A 22,548-nucleotide genomic window follows, 5' to 3' on the forward strand; every position below is an offset into this window, starting at 1 on the left:
GGGGCTGTTCAGCCCCCATAACTGCATGAGCCCATTCCTCATGGTAAACTTCTGTGTGAACATACACACGTGTGCACATACACGCATGTGCACACACACACGCATCTCCTGTTGGCTCTGTCTCTCTGGAGAGCCCTGAAATGCTTCACCTCATGAGATTCCTGTCAGGATGCAGGGAAAGCAGGACTGTGAAGTTACTTAAAAAAACTGAGAATGCCCAACATTTATGCTGGTGCCAATCCACCTGCTGCTGCTTTAGATCTGAGCTTGCAGCCTGAGTCCCCAGGGGGGCTACACACCTGGTGGTAGATTCTCCGCACAAACATGCCCCGAGCGAAGGCCTGGATGACGATGGCAGCCCTGCGGACCCTCTGGTAGGCCCGGCGGGCCCTCCGCATGCGGCACTGCTTCTGGAGCACCATGGCCGCCCGGGTCCTCCGCATGTGCGTGGCCAGCCTGTGGAGGGAGAGATGCGGGGGCCAGGCTGGGAGAGGCCTCTAGGCCGCTAATGAACTCAAGCACTCCCACCTTGGCCCTGCCTGGACACCCCCAGGCCAAGCCAACTCTTAGCACCCTTTCCGATCTAGCAAGGCTTTGGGGACTTGAAGGTCAGCTCAGAACAGCAAAATTGGCTTCCTCCTTGCTGTCCACCAAGTCTTCCCACATGTTTGAAACTCGGTCTAAGTCTGATCAACTCTATGGTCCTCATCTGTGCACTCTCCACCTGCAAGCCCCTCCTATGACCTGGGCGGTCCTCAACGACATCACATGTGCACGCTTCTGTCTGTCCCTGGACCTCACTGGGCTTGGAGATAGCAGGGGCCGCATCTCAAGCATCCTTGTACCCCCTGCTGAAACCCCCTAATCTAGTACCGGGCCCGGAATAGTAGTGCTTGGTTAAGTATTTGCTGAATGAATAAAACCTCCTTAGGCCTGCAGCGACCCCTCCTTGTTTCCTCATCTCCCAGCCCTTTCCGCCCAGGATGCAGTGCACGTGGACACCTACTTTCCTCTTTCATTTCCACATTCCTCATCTCACCCCCCAGGACACACATAAAGTCAGTCCCACACTTTTTACCCTCCTCAAGGGCTTTGTCTGGTGCCAGGCTCATAGCAAGTGCTCCATTAGAGACTCAGAATAGAAAAAGCTAGAAAGGATCTGAAAAATCACCTGGTGCAGCTCCAGGCTGGAGGTGACCCACTCAGCCCGGCTCTCCTTGCTGACACGAGCCTGATTCCCAGTCCAGCTCTCCCTGAACTCTCTGTCCACATGCGGGCCCTGCACACCCACTAGAATTCAAACTCCCTGCGGGGAGAACGCGGGCCAGCTCGGTTTTATATCCTTAGCATCCACTGCCCAGGAGAGAGCCCCCGTGCACAAAGCTGCTCAGTGATGATAATTAGTGTTGCTACTACTGACAACCCTCTCATTTCTGTAGCTTTTGTTCCAGAGACCATCTCTCAGCTGCTCCCAGGTAATTAACGGCGTTCATCATCTCTGGTTATGCTCGGATAAACAGCCAACGGCAAGGACATGAGGGGGAGCAGGAGCAATCTTCTAACTTTGTGGTACAAAAGGGTGCCTGCTCTGGGCTTGTTTTTTTTTACATTCAAGCAGAGATGCCTGAGCAGCCACTTGTGAAACTTTGGCTTCCCAGTGCAAGGCTTCCTGATAATTACTGTCACTTCTCCAAGGAAATTTGTATTTGCAGAGATCACTGATTTTTTTTTAATGGAGGTACTGGGGATTGAACCCAGGATCTAACCCAGCGTGCTAAGCATGCGCCTGACCACTGAGCTGTACCCACCCCACCTCCCAGAAGTCACTGACTTTGAACCAGAGCCGGGTCCCAAATCTGATGACCTGAGTAAAGGCCCGGTGGTAGGTTTAATGGGGGCCGGTGTTCTCCGCATACGTCTCACTGTAGACACTCACACCGCTTCAGTGCTCCATCAACCCAACGACATCACTTAGGAAGGGGCAGTTAAAGCAGCTTCCTCTGCGTGGTGCTGGGCTGGGAGCCTGTAGGTAGCTGCTTGTGGTCAGACAAGTCTCACCCTCTCCGTGCTGGCTGAGTTCAACAACTCATAGAAGGAAGCTCCCCAGGCTTTTCCAGCCCTAATTACCCAACTCCCAAGGAATTTTGAAACTAGTGGTGCAAATCATGAAGCTGAGTATACGTTAACTGTGACAGAAAGGCTGAATTCGTCTCTTTTTCTAGAGGAAGATTGTTTTACTTAGGAGTTTACGCAAAGGGAAAATGGCGGTTTGGTGGCAAAAGCAGCCAGCCCGAGGCTAGCAGTGGTGGGATCGCACAGACCAGGCAAGTCAAGAGACCTGAGAACTAGACTCACTGGCTCAGGTGAGAAGCGCATGAGAGAAATGGGCCCAGCAGCTAGGAGAAAGCTGGACACAGACAGGACGCAGCAGGAACCACTCTAACTACAGGGGCTGAGGGAGGCCAGCCAGCTCAGAGCGGGTCCCTGCCCCTGCCCCTGCCCCCCGCCCTCACCACCAATCTGCCACCTTAGATGTGCCCCAGCTTGGCTCACCTGCGGGCCAGGAGTCCTCGGCAGTACCTCTGCAGGGTTAAAGTAGCCGCCCTCAGCCTGCGGTACTTCACCTTCTGCAGCCAGCCTCGGACAGTTTTCTGGATCATGATGGTGGCCGCCCGGAACTTGTCAGCACGAAGCTTCTCGAGGTAGGCCACCTGGCCCGCCCGGAAGAAGATCTTGGTGCGGCCAAACTGGAACTTGTCAGGATCCTTTATAAGGCAGGGAGGGGAACCGGTTCATCATCCGTGAGCAGAAAAGTGCCCCACCGCCTCAGTTCCTCTGGTGTGCAACCCCCTTGCCAGAGCTCACATGCCCCTGCTCCATCGACAAACGCTGCGAGTGAGTATGTGCCAGATGCCGAGTCTGCCCCTGCTAGTGGTCAGACACTGGAATGCAGCAGGGAGAACAAGTCCTGCCCTCAAGCAGCTGACATCGCGGTGAGGGAGACGGACAGGAGAACAGGGACACAGGACGTTTTCAGGGAGTGGTGAGGATTATGAAGACAGTAAAGGGGGGGCTGGCTGGAGGATGGGATGCCAGTGTTTAAATAGGCTAACCGAGGAAGGCATTTCCAGGGAGGTGATATTTGAGTAGAGCCCTGAATGAGGGGAAAGGAGGCAGGCACGGGAAATTATGCATATATTGCAAATAACCCCCAAACACATTTATTTGGTTTCTAAGTTGTGAGATTTTTTGTGACATGTCATTACTGTCTTTTATTACATCTATTTAGGTTAATTTTTTTTTTTTTGGTGAGGGGGCAGGTAATTAAATTTATTTATTAATTTTTTAAGTGGAGGTACTGGGGATTGAACCCCAGGATCTCATGCATGCTAAGCACACACTCTACCACTGAGCTATACCCTTCCCTGAATATATTTAGGTAAAAATCAGTTGCCCTTCCCTGCGCTCACCCTGGTGGGTGAGGGAAGACGACCAGCAGCGTGCGTGTGGACAAGCCTGGGACAGAACACGCCTTAGGGAGCCCAAAGTAACCGAGCACTCTCTGTAAATAAACTTCATCTAACTGCCCACTTGGCATGAAGACCATAATAGGGAGGAGATAATGAGCCAAGGTCTGAAGAAAACACAAGAACATGTTTCACGCTGACAAATGGCTCTGAGATAACGCTGAGTCACCACTCTTCACGGCTGAGCCCCACACGGCTAACAGGAACTTAGTTCTATCTACAGGGAAGACAGGCTGCCTGAGCCGTGGCTGAGCTGGGACACGGTGTCTGGCTAGACTGTCGCTGACTGCCCCCTCCACGGCCAGGCTGCCTGGTTCTCATCTCTGCATCTGCTCAGGGCCCCCAGCTCACGCGGGAAGGCACAGGGGCCAGACTAGGGAGAGGAGCTTCGAGGCAGCCGAGGCCTTGCCCTCACCACTATCCTGCTGGGGAAGGGAAAGGGGTTGGGAAGCAAAAGGCGGTGCCTCAGCCCTCACAGTTGGGGACAAGCCTGGCTGCTAGGGCGTCAGCAGAGCCAGGGCCTGCTGCATCCCAGGAACCATAGTACACAGGTTCCACTTCCTGTTCTGGAAAAAAAATACGAGGGAAAAGGCAATCTGGTCTGCAAAGCCACTGTTTTTTTTTTTTGTTTTTTTTTGTTTTTTTTTTTTTTTTTACAAATAAGTATTTCTCTGAAGGTCCCACCTGCTACAACTGTCACCACCCACCTGATGGCTGCAACCTTACCCCACGTGTCTTGAGTACTTCCCCTGCGCAACGCCTGCTTTCTGTAACCCTGAGAACTGACTCTCCTCCTCACATACCAATCAGAGGTCCTCCTTTGAGAACCTCTCTCCAATAATCAGAGACCGAGGGAGTAGAAAGGAAGCTTAGCAAGTGTGAATGAAAAATAATGCAAGCCACATCAGTAAACAAAGAATGCTGAAGCCATCAAGTCATCAGCTGCTGCCACCACCCCTCAGTGAAGACAGGCAGGCAGCCCGGCCTCTGCAGCTTGTGGGGACTCAGAGTGTGAAAGGACAGGACCCTGGCCCTAGCTAGCTAGCTGCTTGTCAAGAAATGATTTCAATGAGCCCAAACATTTGCTCCTTTCCATACACAGAAAAGCACTAAATTCTTAAACTTGAGATGTCTGGCTTTCTTTAACAGTAATCTTTAATGTTCCGACTACCTGGTCTTTGTTGTAAAGGTCCTATATATCCTGGCTCCTTTCCTACCTCTTCAGAGCAGTCCCTCAGAGCGATCTGAGAGGCTGTCATCCAGGGGTCGAATTGGTTCAAGTCCTCAGAAATGTCCGCCGAACAAAACATAACTCTCAACTTCCAGGCTGTGCATTTATTTCAGTCAACACAAGCCATCCCAAGCCACTCCTTTTATTTCACAGATGCCTAGAATGGTGAGGTGACTTGTTCAAGGTCTCACTGAAAAGATCAAGGAATAGAACCGAAGACCCCAGGACTCCCAGGCCAGAGGTCTCTTCCTACACCATGCCCTTCTGTAATACCATCTCCTTTCCGCACTTCTCACCTACACGGTTCCTTATGCTCCCTGGGTTCCCAGTGGACGCTTGTTAATAGCCCCTTCACTGTCAGGATGAAGGTTCAGGTTTGCGTGACGGCCAGGCTCCGTATGATTCCCTCCTGTGATGTCTATCTAATCACACTAGGTAACTGGTAGTCCTGGAGGGCAGGGCTCCCCGGTGATGCTCTTTTATAATCCTCACACTGACCACTCCAGGTTAGAGTACAAGGAAGAACTCAACATGCATTTGTGAAGTTAAAGAAAAAGACAAATTCAGGCTAAGGAGGAAGGCATTCCTCCGATCCTTGCTGTTGGAGACTATCACTCATGCGTAACCTGACACAGCCCCCTGGCTGCCTCCCAATGAACGTGGCCGTAAAGTGCCTATTGCCCGGCCTACATGCCACCCTCGTCACTGCTTCTCTCCTCATCGCTCTGTTCCAAACCGTACTCAGCACTTTCTTAGGCAGGGCAGGAGCTGGCGTGTGCCTACCTAAGCTAACGTGTGGCTTTGCTGAGTCTCAGCTGCTTCAAGTTCCAGGTCACTTAGCATGAGCACTAGGAGCACTGGTGACTAGATGTCCCCCCCCCTCACCAAGGGCAAAAGTCAAAAAGGAGGAAATACAAGATCTCCAGGGAAGTCTTGAAGCACTGATCCCTATTCCATCTCTTGGAAGGATAACTGTACACAGTGACATTCATTAATCGGACTGGCTCAGTGGACAATGTGGTTTAGACTATGGGGGTTTCTGAGCCAGTATACCTCTGCACCTTAGGCAACTTATATCAGCTTTCTGTGCCTCAGTTTCCTCATCTGTAAAATGGGGATCATGTTCGTATTTTTCTCATTGGCGATGCAAGGATGAGATGAAGTGTGTGAAGAAGCAGTTAGAAGACTGTCTGACTCCTACCAAGTGCTTCATAGTCATTAAGTGAGCCACTGGTGGCAGGTTCCATCAGGACAAGTTCATCTGTCACCTATGTAGCTACCTGTGCTAACTCAGAGCTCCTGTGTCGACCAGTAACTGTGCTAGGAACACAATGACACTAGGATTCTTGTCATTTACTTGTTCACAGTCTGGTGGGATGACAAACCCTCAATTACCATACAAAGGACAGAAGGCAATAATGGAAGACAGAAGCTGAATACTGTTGGCCAATGACTAACTCCAGCTGGGAGGCCAGGAACAGGCTTCACAGACCAGAAAGCATTTTAGAGCTCACTCTAGAAGGAAAGCAGAACCCAGCCAGCCAGACAGGTGAAAAAGGGAAAAAGCATTTCAGGCAGAAGAAACAGCTCATATCCATAGACTTTTTTAAGGCAATTCACTTGTTCATTCACTCATTCCACGAGGGTTTGGTGAGTTACTTCTATGTGTCAGGCCTAGTGCTCGTAACGAGGGGACTGTCCTCTGCACGAGAGAAGACACACCTGGAGCACAGGACAGCACGCTACGGGCTCAGGGAGCGACACAAAGTACTGGAGCTGAGTGCTAGATTGAGGAAAGCAGGGGGCAGAGCCAGCAGGTAAGCTGGGCACTGATAAGCAGGTGGGCACCTCGCCAGGGAGAGGGGAGGCAGCTGAGCCAGGCAAGGCCCCGTGGCCTGAGCGCACCCAGGAGAGCCCCCGGGGCAGCAGCATCCTGCCCTGTTAGCGGGTGGGGAGCAGAGTGGGGGAGGCGGAGTCAACCAGTCTAACCTGGGCCCCTCCAGAGTACCCTCTGTCTGGGAAGCAGGGGTTCTGCTGAAAGCCTGGGGAAATCCAGGGAAGGGAGAGGAAAGGAAGAGTGGAACTAGGGCCCTGGACAAAGGAGAAGACAGCCCCATGGCAGGGCGGGCTACGTGCGAGCCTTGACCACAGTAAGAGGCCAGCTCCGGTACCAATAAGGAGAAATCTGGACGCTCCATGTCGACCGGAATCAGCTGACTGTGCACAGAGATTTTCTCACCCGTGAAAAGGGAGATGTTGAACCATAGAGACCGAAAGACGCACCACAGCAAAAACTGCAATTAACCAGAGTCCAGATAACCAATTGCAACCTTCACAATTACGGAGACTGTCACCCTCTTACTCTCGACTGAATACTTAGCACAGCTTCCCGCACTGTCTACAGCAACGGACTTGAGCGGCTGAGACAACGCTCAGAGGGTGACTGTATCACTTCCACAAAGTAACACACAACCTGAAAAGCTGATCATCTGGCAGTGAGCTACACTCCAGATGAACAGATTTTCCTAGCAAAATAGTACTTGAAAATTACAAATCTTTGATGTAATTCTCTTACTTGCTTAAAGGAAAGATTTTTGATATAATCGAATCCTTTATTGAGATCATCAGGTATCATACTCCACCGTAATTCCTGAATACTCTTGAAACTAAGAAATATGTAAGGATCTGCCCCTCAACAAACTCCCCCCCACCAAGAAGTCTGCGTTCATAGTTCCCCAGTCTCAAACGTCAGCTATGAGTTCAGACTGTTTCAATTAAAATGAAATCCACTGTCTTATTTACAACAAGAATCTGGGGGCGGGCCTAGAGAGGAAGATACAGGAAGGGCAGCTATCCTCCCCTCCAAGGCTGTGCCTGAGCTCCAGATCAGGGGCCCTAGGTGGTGTACTCGGTGCTGGCAGGTGGGCTGAGTGGTGGAGCCTGAGGCTTTGGAGAAGCCAGAGATCCCGGCCAGCGGCTTGCAGCCAGGAGTGGCCTCGTCATGCCCCCTGGTGGGCTGCACAAACAATTCCATTTTCTATGTGAGCTGAGATGTGGGAAAGGCTAGTTCTCTAGAACGGTGAAGGGGCTTTTCCTTTATAGTCGCTGGTGTGGGAAAATGGATTAACATCTCAGTAACAGTGTCAGTTAGAGGAAGACCAGAAAGGCAGTTAACCGTCCCCACCCACCCAATCCTCAGGGCATAGCGGTTAAGCATTCCTGCAGCCTGGCAGCCATGGACAGGCCCAGCTTACCTTGACCAGGCTCTCCAGCACAGACCTGCAGGCAGCCTTCTTGTCTGCGCCAGCGAGCTCTCTCTTCCTGATGAGCACCCGATACCGGTTGAAGAAGTCATGGTAGGCCCACCTGGAGGGAAGACAGGTGCATCAGGGCACATGCCCAGCCTCTCGGCCACCCCAGAGCCATGGGTGATCTCAGACAGTGCCCCCTGGGGTCAGTATTTCTAGCACAAAGCCCTTTCTCAGAGCAGCAAAATACGTTCTGGGGCATTTCTGTGCTCCCTCAATGCCCTCTGAGAACTGCAGTGTGTAGTTTTATTTCAGAATTGCGGCTGGAAGACCTAAGGAAAAAAGAAAAGTTTTGGAGGCTCCCCTGGGAGGACTGATCAGTGGCAGAATGGCTCACAGGGGGTTTCTGCCCCAAAGTGTGGAGCTCCGTCCACTGCTGCTCAAGTAGGGGACCTTACCTGCAACGCAGCTGGGTTTTTAAATGTGGATTTTCTTAGAAAACTAAAACAGCTCATTGAAAACTTTTTTTTTTTTAATGCAGAAAAGTATACGTGGGCAAATAAAAAGAGGCCATATCCTGGAGATAGCGCTGTTCACACATGTTATATAGTTCAGAAGTACTTTCTCCCCAAAGCAGATTTTGCTTATAATCCCGCCCACCCCTGATCATTAGGGTAATGCAGGCCCACTGTAAAGGAAAGGTCCAGCAGTGCCCAGAAAATAAAGAGCACTTGTAAACTCACTGCCTTTTAAGTAAGTGCTGTTCCACTTTGTTCTGGAAGGAAATCATTAAGAGAGATTTCAGTTTATCCCTTGGTCTCTGAGGAGACCTCTTTAAACAGATGCAGTCTTTTCAATGAGCAAGGATTTTCTAGGCCGGCTCTGCCCCCTTCTTGGGAAAACTGCCTCCTTTCACAAAGACACTCATACTCTGACCCTTCTGGCCTCTCATCTCTGTTTTCAGGGGACGCTCACAACCCCCTCAAGGAATCTCATATTCTGTTGCGGTACAATGTCGCCCTAAGGAGACTCTGAACTTCCAGTGTAAGTCCCTCTGAAGGTGGATTCAGCCCATCCATCCCCAGTCATTCCATGTCTTTGAGGCATCAGGAGATGCTATGCACACTCTGTCTTCAGGGACACATGCTGTCCACGTCGCCCATTTGGAAACCACTGAGGTGCTGCCTTGAGATTGTCCGTTACTATTTACCATCACCTGTGGCCTTGCTGAGTGACTGTCCAGTTATGCAGATCATCTCCCTCATTCTGAAGTATCAACGAGGAATAAATGGACTGCGTCTCTTCTCCTGGAGAACATTCACTTTTAAAAGGCGTCCTTTAGAAATTTTATCCAAAGAAACAAGAACCGTGGAATACCAGGTACCACTGTGGGCAGTGGACTAATGTGCTGGGAAGCAGGTTCTAGAACTCCTCTCCTCGCCCCCGACGGTCACATGTGGTCCATGGGTTCCCCTTTCCGTCCCAGGCCACGCACCTGTGCTCCCTGGGATGAGAAGGAAAACCAGGGGACCTCCCTACCTCCCTATCTGCCTCCGTAAACACTGTGCTGGCTCCGTGGAAGACGTCTAACACAGCTATGGGCTCAGAGAAGGTGCGAATAACAAAATGGCTCTTATTCCATCTTATTTTTTTCTCTACATAAAATCGCTTGTGCTACCTTAGTAACAGCTTTACTGAGATAGAACTCACACCCTGTGAAAATGTACCCTTTTACAGTATACAATTCAATAGCTTTTAGCACTTTCGCAAAGTTGGGCAACTATCCCCAATGTTGTTTCAGAACATTTTCATCACCCTCCAAAGAAACCCCACCATCAGTCACTTCCATTCTCCCCTCCCCCCGGACCCTGGCAACCACTAGTCTACTATGTTTTCATGCTTCTTAAGCCTCTTGCCTTTTCCAGTGGGCTGTGTCTGTCACAAATGCACCAGCTCAGGGGAATGACAGCATCTACTCTGCTCAGACCTGGGTGTGTGAGTGACTCTGCTCGACAAGCTCACAATGTGTGTGGTTCCCTTCAGGAGGGGGTGCAGAGGGTCCTGGAGCCCCGGAGGCCTCTGTTTTAGGGACTAGGAAGGGGTTCCTGCCCCTGTGCCCTTGGGGACCGAGAAACAAACCTACCTAATTACTGGCCTAATCTAACAGGCTTTAAAAATGGAAACTGTTCAGATTATTTGCCCAGCTAAATGCTGCTTCAATTATTTCAATCAGAAATGTCAAGAAAACTCCTGAGCCCTGACAGATGTAATACTGGCAGCCCAGGAACAGAGAGCTAAGAGGATAAGCTGCCAATCAGATGTGGGTTTTATTTTTAACCTGTGCAAAGGCCATTGACTTTTTTCCAGGCTCTTTCTGCCTCAGCCCCCAACTTTTAAATATAGACCCTCTGTCTGCGGATCCTTCCACATCTGGTAAGATGGATTTGGGCAAAAATCAATAAGAATGAGAAGCGTCCCGACTCCCCACACCCACCCTTGGTGTTTCACCCCGGTAATGCAATCTGCCCTGCCGGCCCAGTGGGGTGTGGACTCTCCCTTGAAAGTGGCTCGCCACTTCCTGTCCACCTTCTGCATTTCAGTTAATTGTGTGCTCGCCTGCCTTGTTTCTCCCTAGGAGCTTGCAGTTTCTCTAGGGGAAATAATTAGAGCAGCATTTCACAGGGCTAAAAACCTTAAATGCTTCTAATTTGAAAACCTCTTAACTGCTGACAGTTCCATAACCCAGGGAGGTTACAGGCTCGAGGACATTACCAGGGAGTAGGAGATGTGACCGCAAAGGCATCAAGGCCAGCAGAGAACAAGCCTGAAGCAGGGAGGCAGAGAAGGCCACTCTGACGCTGGCCAGCCGTGTGACCTTAGGCCAGTCACAGCCTGGCCGCCTCACCTCCCAGTCTGCAAAATGGAAAGGACATCACCCACCTCACGAGCATCTCCCAACGCTTCCGCAGTCAGTGAGCTCACGGACGTGGAGTGTTGGGAAAGCTGCAACACTTCCTAAAGATCTGAGTTACTCTCCTGTCCTGCCCAAGCCCTGCCCCTTTTCTTAGAAAGGAAAGGCTTCCTCAGACCCCTGCACCCAGGTGAAACCTACAGTGGAGAAGGCTGCAGGAAGCATCCTGTCCCTGGAGAAGGGCCTGGGCGGCCCCTCCCTCACCAGGCACCTCTGTGGGGTCTGGGCATGTGCAGGTATCCTTCACTGAAGGACCAGATCCAATGTGGGTTCCCTTTTCTGTGGACCTCTGTGCTCTGTGAGTTAAATCCTCATGGGAAAGGCTCTCCCATCTGTAAGAAAACTTTCCAAGTGAAGCTAAACAGAGTATGTGATTTTTTCCAAAAGGAGAATTTCTTTAAAAATTGGGGGGGGGGGTGGAATTAGGTTTATTTGTTTATTTTAGAGGAGGCACTGAGTATTGAACCCAGGACCTAGTGCATGCTAAGCATGCACTCTGCCCCTTGAGCTATATACCCTCCCCCCTCAAAAGGATGGAGGATCTGGACGGAGGTTTCTGTGACCATGTAAAAGGCGGGAGAGATCACTCACTACCCACACAGGCACCCAGGATTTCCCCTGGGCTTCGTCACCACCATGGAAGCTCTCTCTCACAGCATTTTACGTACTCCTGTCCCATGTGGAGCACAGAGATTTCTGCCTTGTTTTACGGATATTTTTAATACATGTGTTAGCTTCTCTGCCGGATGTGAGCCTCCTTCCTCCAGGCTGCTGTTTTCTGATACGTTTTTAAACCTCCCAGCACCTACTTCAGTGTCTTTACACACAGTCGCTTATTTTTAAAAAACCAGTCTTTTCCTGACTGGCAAAATGATTGGAAGCCCAGCGTTAAACTTTTCTACCAGAGTTTCTCAAGGAGGGCACAGCTGGCTCTGGGGCAGGACGCTTCATCAGCCTGTGGGACAGTCCCCTCCCTGACACAGGACGCAGGGCACCTCTGGGCTATCACCCTCCACCCCATTCATTGCAAAAATCTTCATCACAGAACACAGTTCTAGACCAAGAAACCTTAAGAACACTGACCACGACATCATGACTGCCACCTGCCTCTGCCGTGTGACTCCATCACTTCCTTACCCCCTCCCACCCTCATCAGGTGGCCTGGAGATGTCTTTTTAACCAACCCTGGGCCTGGCTGTGCTTCCGTTCCATTTCATACTCGCGGTGGGAGGAGGGCCCATCCTAAGTCTATTACTGGGCCCCAAGTGTGGGCCTAAGGCTGGGCGATACAGAGTTGCGGGGACCTCAAGGACAGAATTCTCGCTCAGCCCTGCTCTCCCTGGATTCAGACTCGCTGGACTTCGATATGACGGTTCCTCTAGAATAAAGGCCTGCCTCCTGCTGTGTGCCCCTGGCCTGCTGGGGGGCAGGTGTGCCAGGCAAGCAGAGTAGGCCCCGCTGTGCGGGGAAGGCCAGGACCCGGGATTGCTCTCGGCAAGAACAGGGGCTGCAGAGGCAGCAGGCAAGGCTCGAAGGAGACAAACCAGGGCAAGAGCTCAGCAGAGCCCGCCCGTCAGGAAAGATGCTCCCCCGTCACAAGCCCCTCAGGCCTCAAGACGTAGGTGGCGGTTACACTCCTGTGGATGGTGGAGCACACACAGCAGGGTGGTGTCCTGCTTGACTGAGTTCCCATCTGAAGCCCAGTCCTGGACTTAACGTCTAGCTGTGGGAACAACCCATGAACACGCCTGCCTGAGCGGCCCCATTGGGCCAGTGTGAACAGATGGGCTGGACCGGCCGGGCCGGCAGCGCTCCGCCTCCCTTCTCCCGGACGGGTTTCCTCATGTGGAGACTGGCTGGTTTGGACAAACTGAGTTTGCGGGTCAGAGGTGTTTAGCCCGGCTGTGGTGCCCACTAACCAGGACCAATGGACTCTCTCTGGATACTGAGCTGTGGGAACAGTTTTTCTTATGGCCACCAAGCACCATACTCTTCTCTTATCCCTTTTGAAGAAACAAACCAGAAGAGAAATAAATGATGTTGGAGACAGGAGTTTTCTTTGGAACTGTATCAAGGATGGACACACTTTTCAAAGGGACACAAGAGGCCAGAATCAGAGAGGAGAGGGCACTCTGTAGAAGACTCATAAGTGAAGGCGTCCCTAACCTACAGGCACCTGGTAGGAGGGCTCCACCCCTTTCTGTCTGGGAGGGTTTAATCTGATCACTTAACTCTTATGGGATTTATTTTGTCATCCTAAAATGGATGTGATAGACCCTTATCTTGTCTACCTTAAAAGAGTGAACATGATCTTTTCAACAAACGGTGCTGGGACAACAGGAATCTGTATGCAGAAGAGTGAGGCTGGACCTCCACTTCACATTGCACACATAAATCAACTGAAATGGATTACTAAAACTATAAAACTCTTAGAAGAAAACATAGGTATAAATCTTTCTGATCTTGGATTGGACAAACAACCAAAAGAAAAGACAGATACACTGGACTTTGTCTAAACTTAGCTTTTATGCTTCTAAGGACACCATCAAGAAAGTGAAAAGACAGTCCACAGAAGGGGAGAAAATATTTGCCAGTCATGTAACTGATAAGCATCTATTATCTTGTTACGTAAAGAACTCCTACAAACCAATACCAAAAAGACAAATAACCCAATTAAAAAATGGGCAAATGATCTGAATACACATTTCTCCAAACAAGATATATGAATGGCCAATAAACACATGGAAGGATGCTCAACTTCATTAACCATCAGGGAACTGAAAATCAAAATCACAATGGGATGGCATTTGACATCCACCAGAATGGCTACAAAAAAAAAAAAAAAAAAAACAAGTACTGGTAAGAATGTATGTAAATGGGAAGCCCCATCCATTACTGCCAAGAATGAAAAATGGTGCAGCCGTGGTGAAAAACAGTGGCAGCTTCTCAAGAGTGAAGAGCTACCATATAACCCAGCAACCCCACTCCTAGGTAAATAGCCAAGAGAAACAAAAATACATGTGCACACAAAAACATGTGCACGAGTATTCATAGAAGCATTATTCATACTTGTTAGGAAGTGGAAATAACCCAAATGTCCATCAGCTGATGAGTGGGTAAAATAAAATGCAGTATATCCTTACAGTAAAATAGTGTTCAGCAACATAAAGGCATAAAGTTCTGATAAATATCTGCTACCAACATGGATGAACCCTGAAAACATCATCCTAAGTGAAAAAAGCCAGACACAAAGGCCACTTATTACATGCTTCCATTAATATGAAATACCCACAATAGGCAAATTTATATAAAGAAAGTAGACTGGTGCTTGCCAGGGCCAGAAGGATGGCGAAAGGGGTAGTGACTACTAATGGGTACAGGGTTTCTTTGGGGGGTAATTAAAATATTCTGAATTAGATAGCAGTGATGGCTGCACCACTGAAAATAATGAAAATCACCGAACTGCATACTTTAAAAGGATAATTTTATAGGACATGAATCATATCTCAATTTAAAAGTCAATGTGATGAACAAATGACATGAGGTTTGTGGGGGGGGGTGTCTTCACAAAGTAATTCACAAACATCAGATTTGTCATCATTACTTCCGCACTGATACTCATGGGTAAGTTCCCATGCAGAGGTGGCAGGGCGCTCACCCACCACGGACACCCCATATCTGCCTTCCCCCTTTATCCCTTCCTTATGTCCCGGGCCTCCCAGGGGAACACAGGCTCACACTCAGAGGTAGCCCTGGGTCTGCAGGTCCTAAGCTTTGCTGCGGAGAAAGGGAGACAAAATCCTTCCCCACTGGCTCTGAGCTGGAGCTGGGACATGAAGTGAGGACAGAGGAAAATCTAGTCAGTCCAGGCACTGCCCACATACGACCACAGGACCGGTTTACCCGTGACCAGCACTTGCCTCCAGGGAAGAGCTGCAAGGCTGGATGCATTTAAAAATCACTGGGAAACACTGACAAAGGCAAATGTACAAGTCTGGGGTGGGGAGGGGGTTCCTGCTTTCTGAAACATTCCCACATGACTGTGACGCACAGCATGGTCGAGAGCCTCGCGTCAGACTCTGGTCCAAGGAAATGAGCGCAGGGCTCGGGGTGGGAGGTGGGGGCAGAGCTAAAGGCGGTTAGAGCTGAGAGAAACAGTTATTCCCTCCAAAATAAGTTCTATGATTGTCTTTCCCGGGGGGCTTTTTAAATAACAAGGCAAGCAAGCATGTGTCTGTTTAATCACGATTGAACAGGAAGGAGAACCAAGCAATTTCTCAAGCCTCCATCTAGTTCTCAACCCTCTGCTATTCAGTCCATAAGGGGCAGGCGGATAGAAGTTGGGGGAGGAATGGCAATTTTTCAGAAAGCACCACTGAGCTTTACTGAAGTGAAGAGGAGACGAAGTGAAGATTTATGATGATTTTTTTCCCTAAAATATAAATAGTGCATATTCAAGCAGTTTCCCCCCAACACGCTTGTTTTGGTTGAATGGAATCGGCTTCATAATTCCTCCAGGACACAAGGAAGAGGGGCACAGAAGACTCCACAGGCCTAAGACACATAAGGGGAGCCAGGTGCTGGTGGACGAGCCCGCCTTCCTGGACGGTGCATTAATCACAGTGCTTTATGTACGTGATCATGGACATATTTCTTAGCCACTGCAGTGCATTTCAAATTGAATGATATATTTTCATTTTAAATCAGACTCACAGAGGGTCATAATTCTTAGGGAGGATAAAAATAGATAGGTATGGTGAAGTCTGCGGCTGGGGTGAGGAAGCATCAGAGAGTCGCTGCCAGCCTGCATTCGCCCTCCCTGGCTTGGTGGAATTTGGGGGCATTGGGCCTAAGTTAATTTCACAACAGGGCTAAGAGTTCCACACCCAGGGAATGGACGGATGCAGGAACTCGGCCTAAAAACCCAGCTGAAAAGGGATGCTTTCTACGTGGAAGAGCCCCCTGGACATTTCATCACAAGTCCCTGCAATCCTGGACCACGTGTCATCTTTCCCTTTGCCATTTTCTTCCCTGTAAAGTGATACCTGCCCCTCGGCCACTGAAGTAGGGGAAACGCAGGAAAACCTTTTATAAAAGTTGTTATTCCCCTAAATCAAAGAAGCCATTCAAGTTTCCTTTGGAGACAGCTGTGCAAAGTTGTGGCTACCGGACAAGCTAATGCAAGTGAACTCACGCGGCTGTGTTGAGTCTCAGGAGTCAAGGAAGGTGAATTCTTTTTGTGATGACCCCAAGTCTGCTCAGGTCCTCTGGGCCCACTAAGGTCTCCCCAGGTCAGGTCAACAAAACGACTGCTCAGCTCTACACTGAGGGAGCTCATGTGACACTTGTGTGTTTCCTTCAGTGGCAAACACCTTGACAGGCACACAGTACCTATTAACTCTCACTCACTTTATCCCCAGACACAGCAGACACACACCAGCCTCCTGGACGAAGCTGCCAGGTAGCATTTCTTTTTTAACCATGAGGTCACTCCACGCTGTTACCACGGTTGGCAGGTACAGAGAGTTAGGCAATGTGCAGAGTCAGAGACTACAGGTATGGGGGCTTGGCCGCACAGACCTTCCCCCTCATCCCGTCATCCTCCAAATAAATGCCACCCGAGGTGCTGCGGCTTGGTGGTGGGGAGAGGTTAGGATCCAGCTGAAACAACATGGACGGTTCAACTCCATCTCAAAGCTAACAGAAGTGCCACACAGCGATGATGCCTCTTTCCAAAAGTTAGAATTTCAAGTGACAGTTTGGGGAGGGAATTCTCTCTTTGACCCTACAGCAAAATCTGCTAAGACAGCAAATGTTAGAAGGATGTGGAAGGCAGGGTTCTGGATCTAATCCCAGCATGTGATACCAGAAAACACCAGCCTTTCTTTCCTTCCCTGCATTACTTTTCCAATACGTTGCAATTACAAAAACAAAAGGTACAGATGCCCTTGTAATCCTCTGCTGGAAAGAAGTCTGAAACAATTAGGGAGGAAGGGAAAGACAGCCGTCAGCTGTTCCGTAAGAGGCCAGCAAGTCTGTGGGCATCTCGACCTCCCTGGCAACTCTGCCCGCAGCCAGGTGGGACGAGCAGCCGGAGAAGTGGCTTTCTGTGTGGGTGGAAAGACCTGGAGGGAAGGCAGTCTCTCATCTGCCAAGGAAGAGTCTGCCTGGAGGAGGCGAAGAGCATGCCTGGCTCGCTACGAGGAGGGGACCAGGCAGCAGGAGTGGGGACTGTGCTGGTCTCCCCATCACCGGGCGGGAAAAGCCAGTCACGACTCGTCCCGTGCCCGGACTTCACACTGCTCCCTGGCTGGCGGTAACCTCCCGCTGCCTCCCCACCAGTCCAAATCCTCCTCACCCTTCAAGGCCCAGCTCACATCTCACCTCCTCCAGGAAGTCTTCTTTCCTCCCAAACTTGCACCTAAAACAGTCAGTTGTTCTTTAACTGTCTCAGGCTTAACTTTAGGCTGTCCTGTGGGCAGAGGCCATGCCTGACATCCTTAATTCCCTTAGAGCCATCGGCACAGAGCCAGCTGCTTGATGCAGAATGAGATATGCTGTAGGAGGACCGGTTAACAGGAGGAAGGGCCACGAAGATAAGAAAACCTTCTCATCCTACAAAAACTCACGCGGGACCACAGGAGTAAAATGCTCTCCCCGTCCTCTGCCGCCTCCTAAACCAGGTGATCTTGTGTTGTGACAGCAACACCAGTGGGTGGCACACACTGTCACTCTGATTTCACAGCGAGGCTGCAAGGCAGCTCCTCGGAGGAATCAGAGCTGGCAGACATGTGCAGAGGCCTCTGCCTGAAGCAGGGTCTAGGGTTAACCATCAGGAGGATATTACTGGGGACACCCACACTTCTCAGGCCAATCTGAAATTCCTTTATCTGTCAGCATCCTGCTTGAGCCCTCAGTGTTGGGGAACTTTTGGGGGGCTCTGTCTCTGGCTGACAGCACACAGGAGAGCCCCCTGCGGAGCCAGACTCCGGTGCACACTGTACCTGGATGGGTAGCCGGCTGCGCTGATTCGAATGGTCTCCAACACCCCACAAGCTCTGAGCTGCTGCACTGCTCTCTTCGGGTCAAAGCTGCAAAACACAAGACAGGCAATGAGTGGCCAAACTGGCAAAGAAATGGGGCAGGGGAGAGGGAGAGACCACCCCTTCCTGCACCAAGGTATAGGCACCGTGCATCCTGGAGCTCACGGTCAGGGGCCAAGCACAGAATACAAGATGGTGACAGGCGGCACCTGAGGCTTTGCAGCATCTCGGTTCTGTGCACATCCTCATCCTCACCCGGGATACTCCTCTTCTTTGCCTACCTGCATTCTGTCTGCCCTCCAAGACTCGTTCCTGCCTCCCCTCCAGAGCCTTCCCTTATTATTTCCATCCCCAGGGGCACCTGTCTTAATTCAATGTCCAAGTAATATACACTTGGCACCACAAGCACTATTTGGTTCTGGAGTTAAAAGGGTAAATTTCAGGCCAGGCAGATCTGGGTTTGAATTAAGACATGCTCACTTGCAGCTTCACATGTAATTTGGGGGCAAGTAACACAACCTCCTTGATGGCAGCGTCCTCATCTATAAGTGGGGATAATAAAGTGTCTCTTTTATCGGGTTAGTGTGACGATTAACTGTCACGGCCCGGGAACGCAGTGAGAACAGCGCCTGGCACACCACCAGGGCACACGTGTCGTTAGCTGTCATGGCGACAGCTGCTCGGTTAAGAGCCATGGAGACGAAGAACTTTATCTTCTTGTCTTTAGATACAAGTCACGACTTAAACAACTCACATACCCTAAAATGCTAAGTTTGGCCTGAAAACCCAGTTTTTATTCTAATGCATATGCTGACTAGGACACTGTAGAATGAAAAGTCAGACACGGTCTGGATTTTCTTAGCGTATGCACACTTGACGAGGAGAGAAGTGTATAGAAGCAGTACCCAAGGCAGTGTGTGACAAGCGTGGACACTGGAGGGAAAGACGTCGGGGCTGGCTGGGGTACTCAGGGAGTCTTCACGGGGGAAGAGTTAAGCTGAACTAGAATGAATCACTATGATCTGGGATGAGGAACAGACGTTCCCTTTCCTTCCAGCTGCTCCGAAGCTCAGCTGAAGCAGGGGCCGTGCCTCTTGCTCCTTCCGCTCTGGGAAGTGGGAGGGCAGGGGTGAGGCCCTCCAGACTCACCTGGCTCCCGGGGATTATAGTGGCTTCAGCACACACCCTGGCCGGGCAGCCTGCCAGCCCTGCTGGGTAAACGGACCGATTCAGGACCACCTGCTTCTGAGACCAGGGGACTGGTCTTCAGGAAACCCAACCAGTTCCTCTGACAAGCCATCCCAGATTATCACTCTGGCCCTAGGACACCTCCTCCCCGGACACTTAATTGCTCTCGACTCTATGCTGCTGTAGCTTTTACAGATCCACTGTTGTCATCAGTTATTTGTGACTGGCAACTCCTGCCAAGGATGAGGGCTGTGTCTTATTCATTGTCACTCCACCTGTCCTAGCCCAATGCCCATGATAGACGGTTTCTGAATAAAGGAAGAAGTAGAGGGAGAGACTTTTACACAAGAGCTACTATCAAAGCATTTAGTGCAGGACATCTGCTCTCTACTGGGGCGGCTCTGTCCTCCAGGGGACATCTGGCAATGCTTTAAAACATTTTTAGTTGTCACAGTGGTGGGGATGCTACCAGCAGCCAGTGGACAGAGGCCAGGGACGCTGCCAAGCTTCCTCCAGTGTGCAGAACACCCCATAACAAAGAAGCACCTGGCCCGAAATGTCAAGGGTGCTGATGGTGAGAAGGCCCCGTTTCAGGGGATGGAAGGAGGCAAACAGCACTTTCCTTCTAGAATGTCAATGTCATGTATTTTAATGACATGACAAATTTTTACACTTGTCACAAATAATCCCCATTATCTCCTAGCATTCTTCCATCAGGATAATAATTATTATTTTTTTAGCCACAACTATCAGAAAGCGAGAGGTAAAGGACCAGCTCAGGATTAGTCAAACAATCGGTAGATTTCCTGACAGTTCTGTATTCTCCCCACTTTATCGGGAGGAAGCTTTTGGTCCTGTAGGTAAAGGAGGGTCTTTGAAAAATGGGCTATTAGGATTAGAAAAGTCCCTTTTAAAGTCCCCAATGTCTTCTCTCAATGGGGAGGAGAGACTCAGCCCGAGGATCCAGCACGTGGAGGGCGCCCGGCTGCTGTGATGCACAGGCTGCTCAAGGTCATGCCGGCTGGGGGCAGAGCTGGTGCCCAGCCAGGCTCCCGTCTCCTGGGCCTGGCACGCTGCTCCTGCCCTTCACACAGAATCTATGTCTTTCACACATGCTGCTTTTCTAACAGCCTCTTTTCTTCTGGAGGCAGCTGGTAAACAGATGCCACATGGGGGGAATTCCTAAGTGTGTCTCAGCAACTCGGAGGAAGGGGAGGCAGGGAAAAGAGTGAAAAATCACCATGCTTCCAAGAAGGCTGATTCAGTACTGTCTTCCCAACCTTTCCCAGCACAAGGCCCCTGTGAGTGGAAGTCAAGCTTTATTAACTGATACAAACTGCAGAAGGCAGTTCAGATACTCATTCTGAGGGTCAGAGTTGCCAACATAAATTATTTCACAGAGACAAATCCTGCCAGGACCAAAAAGGAAGTCAGAAAGATGGCAAGAAAGTGGTTTAAAAATGTAAAAATATATCTCCTCTGGCCAGAGGGAACAGCACGTGCGGAGGCTCAGGGCAACAGAAGGGGTTGCAGAGCCAAGTGAGAGACCAGCCTGAAGGCTCAGGGCAGTATTCCAGGTAAGAAATGAGGACAGTCTAACACAAGGTGGTAGTGGAAGGAAGAGACAAGGGAGACCAGGGTGAGAAATTTTCCAGTAGACTCCACAGGACTTTGACAATGATTAAACCCTGGGGAGTAAGGGGAAAGGAAGAATCCAGGGTCACGCTATCCCGTATGGTAGCCACCAGCCACTTGTGGGTATTTGAAAGTAATTAAAATGAAAATAAGAATGCACTTTCTCAGTCACACAAGCCACACTCCAAGAACTCAGCAGCCAAGTGTGTCTAGTGGCTACCACACTGGACGATGCAGATCATAGAACAGTTCCGTCACCACTGGACAGCACTGGTCCAGATCGACCTCAGGGTTCTGGTTTGGAAGACCAGGTTTGGTGGGTGGGTGAGATGTTGGGAAATTATTATGCCATTTACTACAATGGAGACCAAATACGGAGGAACCATTCTGGGGGGTAAGGGGTGAGAGGGGGGCCATGAGTCTGGTTTCAGACACGTCGAATGTGAGGAGGCTGAAGCCACAGCAGGCCTGCAGAAGTGCCAGACCAGAGACAACAAAGATTTTGAGGAGTCACTGTTACAGAGATTCGGGTGAGGACAATCATGTGAGCGGGGATGGAAATAGAAGACGTTCAAGGTGGGAGCAGTGGCAGAATTTGGATCAGAGTCGGCTGAGGTGGGAGGGAAGGTGAGCAAGTGTGGACAACTCTGGAAGCTCAAGGGGAGAAGGATGGGAGAAACGGGACCATCTGCAGGTCTTGTCACTCGACACACCACTCGAGGTTACGTTTCCTCAGTCAAGAGGCCTTCCCTGAGCACTCAGCGACGCTGTCTCTGAACCGATCATTCGCTGTGAGACGCGCTCGCGCCTGCATTTAACGGCCCAGTTCTAAGTGGTTCTGTGATTCATGGGCACGTTCAACAGCACTGTAAACAATGTGGGATCGGGGAATCGCATCTTCTCCCCTCACTGACCCTCCTGACAGTGGACAGGTGGGGCCTGGATTCTGTACATAAACCATTTGGGGAGCAGATCAACCACTCTCCCTGCTGAGGACTGCTGACCCCGTGCCCCACAGACGCCCCGGCCCCTGTTCCCCTTGAACATCCAGGGACACACAAGCATGGGCGTGACTGGCGGCCGGGCCCCGCGGGCACTCACTGGAAGGGCAGCTTCTCGTCGTTGGGCTTGATGCAGCGGACGTAGTGCGGTGTCGTGGCGTTCAGGGTCTCCATGAGCAGGTGCAGGGAGGTGCGGAACTGGGGAGACAAAAAGCAGTGTCTGGTGATTGATTCACCTTTAGCCTTCTGTGGCTGAGGATGAAACATGAAGGAGCGCCCATAGAGGGCTGGTGGCGGCTGGTGGGAACTTGTTGATCATTACTGTTGATCCAGAAGGACCGGAAGGCACTCAGGGACCAGCTGTGACAGCCTGCCTCACTTTATGACAAAACTAAGTCCCTGCCATGTTCTGGCACCAGGGCTCCTCATGGCTCGTGGGCAGAGATGGCTTCTGACGCATCAGCGCCCTGATCAGACAAGAGAAGGCGAGCGAGTGCTGAGAGTGGGAGGGGGTGGTCACTGTGACCGGGGGCCCATGGCTCCTCAATGTGAGGCCCGCAGCCCTGACGTGCGGTGCCCAGGCACCTGGACATCACTGTGTCAACAGGAAATGCCCAGAGGAGGAAAGCCACCGAAGTAGAAAGATGAGTGGTTGCCAGGGCTCAACAGGCACTCTTCTCGTGGGAGAGACACTGGACGTAAAA

General features: G+C 50.7%; 1 protein-coding gene across 3 annotated transcripts in view; it reads right to left on the reverse strand.

The window, feature by feature from the left end:
• Positions 1–22,548, reverse strand: part of MYO5B (myosin VB) — a 293,346-nt gene that overhangs the window by 52,318 nt on the left and 218,480 nt on the right. For all 3 annotated transcript variants that reach the window (XM_031441933.2, XM_064480330.1, XM_064480331.1), the window contains exons 16-20: positions 21,945–22,042; positions 17,982–18,068; positions 8,013–8,124; positions 2,554–2,765; positions 300–456 (exon numbers count right to left, since the gene is read on the reverse strand). In XM_031441933.2, the coding sequence (XP_031297793.2) occupies positions 300–456; positions 2,554–2,765; positions 8,013–8,124; positions 17,982–18,068; positions 21,945–22,042 (666 nt within the window). The remainder of the gene's footprint in view (positions 1–299; positions 457–2,553; positions 2,766–8,012; positions 8,125–17,981; positions 18,069–21,944; positions 22,043–22,548) is intronic.

The sequence above is a fragment of the Camelus dromedarius genome, chromosome 28 (genome assembly GCF_036321535.1).
Source record: "Camelus dromedarius isolate mCamDro1 chromosome 28, mCamDro1.pat, whole genome shotgun sequence".
NCBI lineage: Eukaryota > Metazoa > Chordata > Mammalia > Artiodactyla > Camelidae > Camelus > Camelus dromedarius.